This window comes from Lichenostomus cassidix, chromosome 8 (genome assembly GCF_008360975.1).
Source record: "Lichenostomus cassidix isolate B80296 chromosome 8, HeHo_3.0, whole genome shotgun sequence".
NCBI lineage: Eukaryota > Metazoa > Chordata > Aves > Passeriformes > Meliphagidae > Lichenostomus > Lichenostomus cassidix.
Window position 1 is genome coordinate 1,280,017 of NC_139489.1, and position 13,428 is coordinate 1,293,444.

Sequence of the window (13,428 nt, forward strand, 5' to 3'; positions counted from 1 at the left end):
CAGGATCTCTGAGGCAAAACTGACTCATTTCCATGGCTCCTGCCTGCTCTTTTCCCCACAAAACCCCACAAAACACACCGAGGGATATGAGGAGAATTGTCCAAGGAACATATGGAATTCCAGGATCTCTGAGAAATGAGAGATGAAAACTGACAGGAATGAGACTGGAGGATTGAGGTGGAGGAAAAATCCCCAAGATTTTTCTAAAACCTCCAGAGGTTTTGTGGTGTTGTTTTATGGGAATGAGGCATTTGGACCTGACTGAGGTTTGGTGGTGACAAGTGGATCGTGGCCAGTGGGAACTGCTTTTCCCAGAGGAAAAGAATCATTTGGAGGATGGGAGAACTTGAATCATGGCTTTAGGGGTTTAAAACCATCTCAGAATTTGCTTTATTTTATTTTTTTTTTCTGGAAAGATCTGCTGAGTGGATCTGGGAGCAGCCTGTGGTGACACAGATTCCGTCAGCCCCAGCAGGAGAGAGAAGCTGCCATAGATTCAGTCATAAAAACAGGGAAATGCCTGGGAAAGGCAAGTGGTTCAAAGGGAAAGAGGAATGAGGAAGGCAGAAAACTGAAAATAGGGAAAAGGAGAAGATTCCTCCAACAACAGCATTGGTGTGGTGAGAAATGCTGATTTACCACCCCAAAGCTCCCTGGTAAGGAGGCTGGGAAAGTTCTAGATTCCATAAAATCCAACGTGGATGAATTCCCTGGCCTGGCACCTGACATTAAAAACTTTCCAAAACTGAGTTGAAAACCTTCCCTTTTTCCATTTAGAGAGATCCCACCCCGTGTACAGGTTGAGTCCAATTCCATCTCCAGATAAACATTTTAATTCTTTTTTTTCACCAAACAATCCAGTGCTGAGTCTGGCCACATCCTGCTCCCCTAATTCCCAGCTGGACCATCCTTTCCTCATTTCCCTGGACAGGCTGGTGGGATCAGATGAGCTCCATGACAGATGTTCCAGGGAATTAATGTGAATAACCCTAAACACCAACGACTCCAAGCAATTAAAATCCTGAAGAACACTCTGGAGCTGCTGCAGCTCGTAACCAGCTTGAGGTTGTTGTTGTTGCTTGGATTTAAATTAAAAAAGAAAAGCAGGACATCTGCAGGATTCCCGAATTCTGAGGGAATGGGAAAGTAGATATATGGCTGGGAGATGAGGGTTTAAAAAAATTCACATTACTCAAAGTTTTCAGGTTCAGTTCCCACACTCAGCTGGTACATATTTAAGGAGACTTTTGGGATTTAAAAGGTGGATTGTGCAAGGCACATCCAGAGGAAATTTAGGAAATGAACTAGTGAGATGCTCAGGGATTTTCCTGGGTTTTATATTCTGATGGTGTTTGTGGTTTAAGCAGGATAAGTGACACTGACAGGCAGCCCCAGTCAGCTGGGATTGCTAACAAATGGACCATTTGGGGTTGGCAATTTGTAGGGAGGGAAAAGAAGAATCTCAGCCAGGATTCCCTTGGAAAAAAAGGCAGAAAGGAGGGAGATTTGTAAACAGCAAAAACTGCCTCAAAGCCCCTCACGGTGGAGTTAAAGCCTTTTCCAGGATTGAACTCCTGCTTGCATCGCCCTGTGGTGAGAGAATGAAGGAAAAAATGTGTCCTGAAGGCTCTGAGATGAATTCATGGGCTCTGAAATCAGTCCTGAAATCAATTCCTGGGTTCTGAAATGAATTCGTGGGCTCAGAAATGAAGAGCTCAGAAACAAATTCATGGGCTCAGAAACGAATTCATGGGCTCTGAAACGAGTCCTGAAATGAATTCATGGGTCCCAAAATAAATTCCTGGGCTCAGAAATTAATTAAAGAGCTCAGAAATGAATTCACGGGCTCTGAAATGAGTTTGTGGGTCCTGAAATGTGTTCCAAGATGAGTTCCTGGATTCTGAGACTAATTCCTGGGTTCTGAGATTAATTGATGGGCTCTCAAATGACCTGATGGGCTCTCAAATGAATTCATGAGTTCTGAAATGATTTCATCAGTTCTCAAATGATTTCATCAGTTCTCAAATGATTTCATCGGTTCTGAAACGAACCGATGGGCTCTGAGCTGAATTCCCAGGTCCTGGGATGAATTCCCGGGCTCTGAAAGGCACTGAGGGGCTGTGCAATGAATTCCCGAGCTCTCTCACAACACACCACAGCACACCACGCCTGGGAAAGTTGCCGGCTGCTGCCTTTGTTCCCATGCTCACCCAGCGCTCACCCGCGGCTCTCGGCAGTGAAGAGCTACATTTCTCATTTCTCATTTCTGGCTGTGTGGAACAACAACACTCAGGCCCTGCACTGAGCATCCCTCGGCCGCCTCTCTGCTCTGCTCACGGCCAGGAGAAAGCAAGAACAACCCTCGGCTCGTTCTCCCCAGTTCAACCCCAGTTGAAACCAGGCAACCCTTACCATGTGTGAGCCACCGTGAAGCGCCGGCGCTGCCGGATGCTTTTATTCACCAGCAACTTTCTGAAAAAGCAGGGAGAGTTCCTGGGCGAGCTGCGAGGAGAAATCTTTGGCGATGTGGGTCTGTTCCCGGGCAGCTTGGGCAGCTCCAGCTCCAGGTGCATCTGCTCTTTGAAAGTCCTGATGTAAACCTCGGCCTCGGCGGTGGCGACTTCCCGGGCAGCTTCCCTGGCTGTCATCGCTGCGGCTGGGCGAGCTGGCCGCGCTCAGCGGTGGCCACGGGAGCGCATGGCGGGGAGGGAATTCAGCAGGGAATGCTCGCCAGGCTGCTCCGAAGCCAAGCCCGCCTGGAGCAGCAGGGAGGATGAGCCTGGCTGTCACCAGGAGCAGGCAGCGCTGTCACCAAGCCGCGCTGCTCGGGGAAGATGCTGCTGTGCCGCGCCGGCCCCGTTCGGCCGCTCATGAAAGATTCATCCTCACCGATCGCTGCGCTCCGGCATTCCGAACGGAACACCGCCGGGCTGTGGGCAATCGGCTCCGGGAGCCGCTCCGCTCAGGCTTTCAGCCCAGGCTTTCATTGAGAATTAGTTTTGCCCCGCGCTAGCTCCACCCAAGGCGCGCTCATTGGCTCGGGGTTATTCTGCCAGTCGGACTCCGTCCTGCCCTGCGGGGAGCGGGGGCATTCCAGGCAATTCGGACATTCCCTGGGAATTCGGACATTCCCTGGGAATTCGGACAGCCCGGCACGGCCCGAGAGACCCCCGGCTCTGCAGGGGTGGCAGAGGGAGGGGAAAGGGGCTGACGGGGAATAAAAACAAAGGCGAGGAGTGCTATTCTGCAGAACAAAGCAGCAGGAATTGCTGCTCCACGGACAGGTTCTGTTCTCCTGGGATGCAGAGCAAAGGGTCAAACCACTGCCAAATCAAAGGATAGCAGAGCTGGGACACCTCCCTGCAGAGTTAATTCCAGTTGATTCAAAATTCCATGGATTTGGAACAGAAAAAACACAGGGATTTTATCTCTGGATGTAAACACCACGGAAACAACTTCCACACTTGCAAAGATAAAAAGCAACGTTCAGGTAGGGAAGTTAAAGACATGATGCTGAGTTTAAAAGCATATAAATCCCAAAAGAAATAATAAAAATAACAAAAAAAAATCCCAGAGGGAGTGGCAGAGCACCTTTTTAACTGGCCAAATAGAGGTGACCAAAAAAGCAAATATAAGAAATCTTTTTAAAAGAGGAGGAGACGGGGAGAGCATGTGGGAAAGTGCTCTGATTGCACAGTGCAGGCATCAATTACACACCAAATCCCTGTCCATTCCAGCAGTTTTTCCCTCAAATATCCCAAAACACTGGATAGAAACACCTACAGAGAACTTCCCTGCAGAGGAGCTCCCAGCCATCCCACCCAGCCTGCCCTTGTCACCATTCCCAGCTATTAAAAACCAAAATAAACCACAAGATCTGCCCAAGCCTCACTTGAGAGCAGTGGAAATGCAGTGGGATTGAATCAGAAGAGGTTCAGGCAGCAGCAGAACAGGAATATTGGATGCTTTAGGAATTCTGACGTGGCAGGCTGGGATCTGTGACTGTACAGCACTGACAGGCAGGGAGAGACAAAGGGAAGCTTGGGAGCTGAAATGGGAATCAAATCCACACCAATGCTTGGAAACTGGAATTCCTAACAGAAATAAAATCTGGAATTCCTAACAGAAATAAAATCTGGAATTCCTAACAGAAATAAAATCTGGAATTCCTAACAGAAATAAAAAATGGAATCCTTGACAGAAATAAAAATGAACTTTCTAACTCAAATGGGATATTGGGGAGGTTGTGAGAATGTATCTGGTGTTAGAGAAATTTCCACGCCTTTACCTAAAGCTCTCCAGAGGGCAGGGAGAGCAGAGGGAAATCTCCTTTTAAAAGCAATAGAACTGCTGTTCAACGTGTCCATTAAGGAAGAACTTCCTGTCATGTGGACATCCATAAATTAGTGATAAACCATCAGCTCCACAGCTGATGGCTGATGGCCAAGGTGCTGTGGTCAGATGGGCAAAGAAATGGCAGAAAATGGAGCTGATGAGAAGGGAGAAGGAGGGTGGGGGAGGAAGAATGCAGGTGAGAGCTCTTTTTCTGACACCTTCTTGCCCCTGGTGGCAATGGATCCACACTTCCCTGACACAATTCCCTGGAAAAGGCTCTAGCAGAACTCTGCTGGTGCTCCATCTCCCACCCCGACACTGCCAGCTCCTGGATTTCCACCCACAGGGGCTCCTGCAGCCAACATCTCCATGTTTTCCATGGATTTGCACCCTTGGAATTCTGGCCAGACGCTGCTTCACTGCAGGATGAGCCAGGAGGAGGTGAGAGGCAGACACTGGAGCTAACTGGCAGGAAAGCTTGGGATCTGAAAAAGCTGGCAGGAGTTCTGAGAAAGGAATTCTGCTGTGTTTGCTGAGGTTACCACCAGCAACACGAGAGATGGCAAAGAGAGCACCCAGGGCAGCAGAGCTGCTGGGGAGGTTCATGGAGTCATGGGATGGTTGGGATTGGAAGGGTTCAAAGGCCATCCAGTGCCACCCTGCCATGGCAGGGACACCTTCCACTGTCCCAGGGTGACCCACCCTGGCCTTGGACACTGCCAGGGATCCAGGGGCAGCCACAGCTTCTCTGGGAATTCCATCCCAGCTTCTCCTCACCCTCACAGTCAACAATTCCTTCCCAATATCCCATCTAAATCTAGCCCCCTGCACCTTAAAGCCATTCCCTGTGTCCTGTCCCTCCATCCCTTGTCCCCAGTCCCTCTCCAGCTCTCCTGGAGCTCCTTCAGGCCCTGGCAGGAGCTCTGAGCTCTCCCTGGATCCTTCTCCTCTCCAGATGAACACCCCCAGCTCTCCCAGCCTGGCTCCAGCCGTGCAGCAGCTCCATGGCCTCCTCTGGAATCTCTCCAGTAACTCCACATCCTCCTGCTGCTGTTCCCAGGGCTGGAGCTCTGCAGGTGAGGAATCACCTGAGTGGGGCAGAATCAGCCCAGCCTCACCCACCAGCACCCCAATCCTCCTCCCAGGGCTGTTTTCCATCTGCTCATCCCATGCCTGGATTGACACTGGCAGTAAACTGTAGACCTGCAGGGTGAGGTTTCCAAATGAAAATGGTCAAATCCCTCCTCCCTGAGCACCCCAGGAACACCTGGACTGCAATAACTTGTCCATCAGCACCGATTATTGCCTGCAGCCCATCAGCAGTCCTTGAGTGACAATTCCATCAGAAAAGGGATCAGAAATATGAAGGGATTGTTGAGGAGGCGGAAAAGATGATTAAAGGGAAGTGCCTGGCAGGAAAACGAGACCACTTGGAAGAAAAAAGACAATTAAGGAAACTTTCAGAAGTTTAAGTACACTTGGTGAAATTCCATCCACGCTTCCCAACTCCCTGCAGGCTCTGGAAGTGCTGGAAGTTGTAATATATTTGATTAAAATAACTGATAGGGTTGGAACCAACATCTCCAAGCCCGCAACGCCTCATCAAAACCTGATCTTGAGTGAGCTGAGAGCAATTGCTAAGCAACAAGAACACAGCTTTTTCCTTTGGCAGCACCATTATTTACCTGTTCCCAAGTCCTAATAGCCAGGATAGACTGAAACCCCAGGGGAAAGGGAACTGGGAAGTGTCCTGCATGCTCCAGTAGGAAAGGAAAAGCTTTGAGTTGACTTCTCACAGCACTTCCAGCCAGAGGCAGAGCAATTGGACAATTCTTCCTCAGAGCACATTTAGATAAAAACAGAAATTCCCATCTGTTACTCCAGGCATTGTTCCATCCATCCCAAAGGCATCCCAAAAAGATCCCACTGACCTGACAGCAAGTTAATTAGAGAAATTATTTCAAGGGATTGTGCTTTGCTGATTGTACTTGGACTTCTTTTTCCACGGAAGGAAACCCAGGGGAAAACACATTTTTAATCAAGAACAAAGTCTCCTTTCCAGAAATCCTGGCTGATATAGAATTCCCTCTGTCACAGGAAAAATAAAATCTTTATCAAACGTGCAAACAATCTGAAAATTAAGACTATTCATTATAAATTATAAACCACAGATCCCCTCTGAGTGTTTCAGCTGCTGTTCAACAATTTGTTATCTTAATCCATGGCATATCCATGTGCTCCTGGAGCAACAGGGGCTGTTCCTGTCTTAGTTCTGGGAGGACTGGAAGGTTCCTCACACACATCAGGGTTCCCTTGGCTTAAATCAGGCCCAGGATTGGAAAGGTCTGAGAGATGAACATTTCCAGACCATTTATTAAAGCTGAGGATGCACAAGGGAAGGTTCAAACCCTTCAAATCCCTTTTAGACTAGAATTAGACCACTTCTGATAGGGAAAAAACCCATTATTGTGCCAGGACATTATGGAATTTCACAGCATTGTCCCTTCTCAACGTGGACTTCTGCCAAATGGGTTGGGAAAGGATCCATGATGGACTTCCAGGAGAGAAACTCCAATTAGCTCCATTAGCTCTGGGAGAGAGGAACATGAGCCTGAAGAGAGGCAGGCAGATCAGCTGAAGCACATTCCCATTAGGAAATAAAAGGATTTGTGGGAGCAGGAGTGGCCATGCTGGAGAGATTGGAATTGGGTCGTGTGAGGAGTTTGAAGGAACAGAGGAGTTGGGAATGTCTGTGTTTGTGAAAGGGCAGAACGAGATTTTCAGGAAAAGGGGAAAAGCAAACCAAGCTCAGGCAGGAAAAAGCAACTTTCTCTTGGCCTAAACCAACACAGCGACTGGAGAGAAAAAAGAGGGACTGGGGAGAAATGACAGAGCAGAGAATATGGGAACAGTGATTTGTAGTGGAAAATAACTCAGTGACAAAGGCAGCAGCAGAGGACGGAATACATCTGCGGTGGAAATGTCACAGGACTGACAGGGATGTGATCCTCAGCTCAGCCCCCGAGGCAGGAGCTGCAACTGCCAGCATGAGCCAGCCTGGGAATAAATCAGAGCCAGCCAGGCAATGGGAGACAGGCAGAGATGTGAGGGGAGAAGAAAGAGAATCAAACAAAGGAGAAATGTCTGCAGCGAGACGAGAAAAACATCAAGGAGCTGCGAGCGGAGAAGGGAAGCAGCCAGGGAAAGAGATGCCAAGGAATGGGGCTGTAGTGTGGAACTAGGAGTGGATGAAAATGTCAGGGTGAGGAATGGCAGCCAAGGCTTTCTGTGCCAGCAGTGCCTGGGAAGGTGGCAGGGATGGGGAAAGAAGGAAGAGCTGGGGGCAGAGAAAAGCGGGAAAAGATTCCACAGAGATCCAAGGAAGCTGTAGGGAAGGATGAGTTTGTGGCACAGAACTGAAACCTTTGCTGGGATGGAGCAGCTCTGGAGACACAACAGGAGTGGAGAAAAAGGGAGAAGAAAGGTGAGGAGCAGTGAAAGGACTGAGAGGAAATGATAGAATTCCTTTTTTCCCTTATTTCCCTTCCATCACATCCAAGAGATGCCCTTTGCCCAGCCCACTGCTGAGAGCCACTAATTCCACTAATTCCATAGGGACAGATCAGTCTTCATTAATTCCCCTCCATCCTAGTCCCAGTTTTACTTCAGCTCCACCAGAGCAGCAGCAAACCTGCTGATAAGCTCAGCTTAAACCTCTGCTCAGCATTTTAACCATCCCACCAAACTCTGGGAGGTTAAACCAGGAATTTAGGCTGGAAAATAGGAATTCATCACTGGAATTTGAGCTGTGCTGGATCAGCCACATCTCCCTGCCAGGAGGGAAAGCAAAGCCTCTCCTTCCAGAACACACAAACCAAACCCAGGGGTTAACAGGGGTAAAAAGGGAACAGCACAGGAATATCTGGAAGTGTCATTCTTCATCTGTGAGGAGATGCTGGTGTTGTTTGCCAGAGATAATGGGAATTCCTGGATCCCTGGCTGTGTCCAAGGCCAGGCTGGGATACTGGAAGTTATCCCTGCCCATGGATGGGATTAAAAGATCCTTAAAATTCCATTCCAACTCAAACCAGTGTGGAATTCTGCACAATAAAACTCTTCAACTCTTCCCCATAATAATCTCTTACTAACAGACGGCTGAGCAAATCCCAGGAAAATCTTTCCAGCCCCAAAGCAGAAGGTTTCCTGGTGCTCAGCTGGTTAATTTTTAAGGAAAAAAAACCCCAAAACCACCTGCCTTTGCATCTGCTGTCTCCCAGGCTGAGCTGCTAAATGATGGCTCCATGACAGAAAACATGAAATGACTTTTTTAAGGATTTTCCTTCTCCCTCCCTGAAAGTCTCCTGCTGCATGGGAAGCAGAAATCCATCACTAATTACAGGTTTGCATGACAAATTCCCCACGTTTGAGAGGCAAAAAAATAAAAAAAATTAGCAACAATCCACTGTTATTCTGATTCCTGTTGGGAGATCAGGTTGTTCTATATTTAATAGTTGAAAATTATCGTTTGGATCTCCATTCCCACAGATTTAGGGTTCTCTGGAATTTTTGGGAAGGCAGCTTCTCTGTAGGATTCCACAAGTTTTCCATATTAAATCCCCCACGAAACACAATTTATCTGCCAAAAAATACAGTTACCAAGCATGCTACTAAATGCCTTTTTCTCTTACAGGTATTTATGCTGTTCCCTCCTAGTAACTGAGAATCAATTTGTATTTATAAATTCATTATAAATTTATATCATTTATACTTTTATTATAAAATTATATAAGCCACCAGGGCGTGATGTAAGAAGGGAATTTGCTTAGCAACTTGGATTGTGCCTGATTTATTCCCAGAGAGCACTGAAATGCCTTCTATATCATCCAGAGTGAGTAATCCCATATGTCAGAGCAACCTGTATTAATTGTGATTATTTCCTCATTTCAGAGCTATAGATTAATCCATCACAAAGCCATTGCAGGAGAAGATATTTGGGATGTATTACAAATAAATGCAATTTATTCCTCACAGGGAGAGACCTCCGGGGTGACTCCTGAGAAGGGAATTGCCAAAGGAAAAAAGGCTGAAAATCTCATATATTCTGATGAGAAAAGGCTTTGTGTTACTCCAGAGAGAGAGGAGGGAAAATTCCTTCATGGAGATTTTTCCAGCCCAGAGTTCTCTAGAGCACTATGGGTTGACTCAATGGGTTGAGTCCCCATTCCTAAAATCCCTGTGGATGTGGCACTTGGGGACATGAGGTAGTGGTGACCTTGGGTAAAGAGTGAATCTGGTGATCTCAGAAAGACTTTCCAACCTAAACAATTCCATTAGTTCATAATACAATGACAAATATGGAAAAAAATCCTAAATATTGCTCTGTCAATTCTTGGTGCTCCCAGATAATCCCATGGATTCAACTCAGGCACCAACTTTTCTGGGTTATTTTTGCATCATGCCGTGGATTCCCAAGGAAAACTGCCCCAAAATGGGGCAAAAAGGAATGTTTAGCCTTGGAGAACCCTCCTCTTCCTTCCCACAAAAGGATTAAAATCATCTTCATGAACGAACAAACTGCTCTTTTTGGTCTCACAATGGTTGAGAACAGAAAATTCCCCCATCAATCCAAGGTTTTGTATTTCCCTGCTGTTTTTCCAGCCTCTCAGTTGATGGACAGAACATCATTCCAGTTGCATTCCAGTTAGTTTGATTTCTTCCCCTTATCAGAATCCCCCTTAAAATTATCAGGTTTACCAGGTGATTTTTAGCTTTTTTTCCCTAAAGAATTCCAGGCAAAACTTACAATATTCCCTGTCCAATCACTCCAGCTTTGCCAGTGCCTCACGTCTGGGAGCTGGGGAAGAGCAGGATTTGCTCAGCTGTCAGAATTCCCAGCAAGCTTTGTCCATTATGGCTTAATTAAAGGAATAAATCCAGAGCCAAAATCCTCGAGAGCAGCTCGGTGCCACTGCCAATAAAAACAGGGTCAGGCTGTGCTCTGTCCCAGTCAAGAGCAAATTCCATGATTTTTTAATGGAAAAGGAGTCTCCAATGATGGGGAAAAACCTCTGGAGTTGGGGTGAGAATGTGGCTGAGGCAGCAGCACAGGATAATCCATTCCCAATCCTCTCCTTCTTCATTCCAGTGGCATTGCCAGGGTTATCCAGGTCTCTGTTCAAAACATTCCAGCAGGGAATTGCCACAGGAAGTGCATCTGGAAATATTCCAGGTGTAGGAACTGAGAATACAGCAGGGAAGCTCCAAAGGCATCTGTGCCAGGTGGAGTTTGGGAAACTGAGGGAGTAACTTGGCCACAAGTATTTAGAAATGGGATTTATCAGTGGGTTGTGGTGAATTTTGCTTGGGAAATCACAAAATCATGGAATCACAGAATCAATAAGGGTGGAAAAGACCTTGAGGATCAGCAAGTCCAACCCTGGAGCAGTGTCACCTCCGAGGTCACCACTGCCAACGTCCCTAAGTGCCACATCCATGTGGTTTGAACACCTCCAGGGACTCTGACTCCATCTATGCCAATGCTTTACACCACATTCCAGGCTTTTTTGTCCCTAATATCCAATCTAAACCTCCCCTGGCACAACTTCAGGATGTTTCCTCTCTTCCTATGCCTTGTTCCTGGGAGAAATGAGAGAATCTGTGTGGAATAAACTGCAGGAGTTTCATTTTTCCTGATGAGAGCAGCCAGGAGGGGCAGAGGGGCTGTTGGATGGACATGGAATGAGCTCAGTGTGATCCCTAATCCCTGGCCAAGCAATGCTGGACTCCATGGATTTGTCCTCTACGGCAGTGTGAGGGAGGAGAGGACAGCTGATGGTGGACAGGCCAAAAACTGAGCAAAACCAGCCAAAAACTGAAGAAAAATAACCAAAAGCTGAACAAAACCAGCCAAAAACCGAATAAAAATAACCAAAACCTGAACAAAACCAACCAAAAACTGAAACCAAGTACTGAACAACCCAATATTGAACAAAGCTAACCAAATACTGAACAAAACCAACCAGAAACTGAAAAAAACCAACCAAACACTGAACAAAACCAACCAAATCCTGGACAACCCAATATTGAACAAAGCCAACCAAATACTGAACAAAACCAACTAAATACTGGACAAAACCAACCAGAAACCGAACAAAACCAACCAAAAACTGAAAAAACCTCAACCAAATCCTGAAAAAAATGACCAAAACTGAGCAAAACCAACTAAATACTGAAACAACCAAGCACTGAACAACCCAATATTGAACAAAGCCAACCAGAAACTGAGAAAAGAACGAACCAAATCCTGAACAAATATAACCAAAAGCTGAATGAAACTAACCAAATCCTGAACAAAACCAACCAGAAACTGAACAAAGCCAACCAAATCCTGAACAAAGCCACCAAATCCTGAACAAAACCAATCCAACATTGAACAAAGCCACCAAAAACTGAGCAAAACCAATGTAATCTGGATTTATGGAACAGTCTGGGTTGGGAGGAAGCTCCAAGCTCAGCTCACTCCCCATCCCAGCCTCAGACACTCTCAGGGATGAAAAGTCCTGGATCAGCTGAGCTCCAGCAGGTTCTGCAGGTGAATACAAACAGCCTTTGCTCTTTCCTTGGAGATGAGTTATCATTAGTCAGAAAACTCTGTCAAACTCGTGTCTGATTCAGCTTTTCCATCAACTCTATTTCCATCGTTTTCATTTATTTTCTATTCTAGCGAGGGTGAAGTTTGGAGGAAAATATTTCAGAAGCTTCGTTGTGTTCTGCTGATGAGCAGTGAGTCATTTCTTCCCCTTCCACACACATCCCAAGCTGTCTTTTGGCACTCAGGATTGAGGTGTATCATTAAAATTGAATCATTAAAAGCCTTTTTTTTTTTTTTCTGTTTTCAACCGCTTTTATCTCCAGGCAGCTCTAAACTTCAGGATTATCCTTAATAAAATTATTGGGATCACCTTGCAATTCACACAGAAAGGGGTGTTGTGATTTGGAGCCTTTAGACTAAAATTCAACCAATTCAATAAATAGGAAGGAATTAAAAAGATGAGGTGGCAACAGCAAAACACAAGGTGTGGACAGAAAGAGGTTTGGAAATAACGATAATTTTAATTCATGACCTATGATTAATCCGTTTGAAAACACCTCTCTGCAACTACACCTCATATTAATCAGAGTGATTTTATTTAGGCCTCCGAGAAAACATGTAAATAAAGTTTTTTGAAGCTGCAAAAGCTTCAGAACCCGATGGCACCAGCCAAAATCTAAATATAGGCAGACAAAACACTTCTCTGGGTATTTTTAGCTGAGAAATAACTGTGGAGTCAAGTCGGAGAGAGCGAAATCACCTTTTTTTGCCAGGTTTTTTTGGGATAGGTTGGCATTTGGACTGACACAGCAGGGATATTTGGGTTTCTCTGGCTAGAAAGGATTTTTGGGGTTCATTTTGAGAAAAGATCTCCAGGATTTGGGGTGAGATGTGAACCCCAAACCCCTGAGTGCTGCCCCATTGCCATGGCTTGGTTTTATTGCTCCTTTATTCCTCATGGAATAATACAATGCAATCCAATCCAAGCAATAAAACCAAGATGGGAATATTACAGATAGGAATAATTCCCATCCCAACCCCACCAGGGATATGGAATTCCCTTAGGAACAGCATGAGGAAACTGCAACACTTCAGAACAGTTATTTCTCAAATTTCTCAAATTTCTCCATCACCATTTCCTCCTTCAGAGCTCCATGAGGTGTTAAAATGCCAACAAATCCAAGGGATTTCCTCTTCCCACACCCAACAGGACCTCTCCTTCCCACTTTGGGGATTTCTAATGGATTGAAGCTTCAGGGAGCAGCTGGAGTTTTTCTGCCCCAGGAGCTCTCATCTCCCAGCAGAACATTCCCAGATTTTCCCATTGTTTGGAGGATCCCAGTACTCCAAACTCCCCCCAAATCCGGAATTTATCCCCAGGAATGAGCCCTAGAAGGATCTAAAACCAAAATCCTAGAGCAGATAAAATCCTTCAGGGTTGTTCCCAGATTTCTCCAAGATATCGTTGGGAAACTTAGGAAAAATCGCAGCAATTCTGAATT

The 13,428-nt window shown here is 46.1% G+C and overlaps 1 protein-coding gene across 2 annotated transcripts in view; it reads right to left on the reverse strand.

Moving 5' to 3' along the window:
• Positions 1-13,428, reverse strand: part of PDE4B (phosphodiesterase 4B) — a 150,258-nt gene that overhangs the window by 129,066 nt on the left and 7,764 nt on the right. Inside the window, exon 1 of one of the 2 annotated variants that reach the window (XM_085067387.1) lies at positions 2,413-2,949. The exons of the other annotated variant lie outside the window; for it this stretch is intronic. Within the exon in view, the coding sequence (XP_084923513.1) occupies positions 2,413-2,648 (236 nt within the window). The 5' untranslated portion in view covers positions 2,649-2,949. Of the gene's footprint in view, positions 1-2,412; positions 2,950-13,428 lie in introns of those variants that run through there. 2 annotated transcript variants of the gene reach the window in all.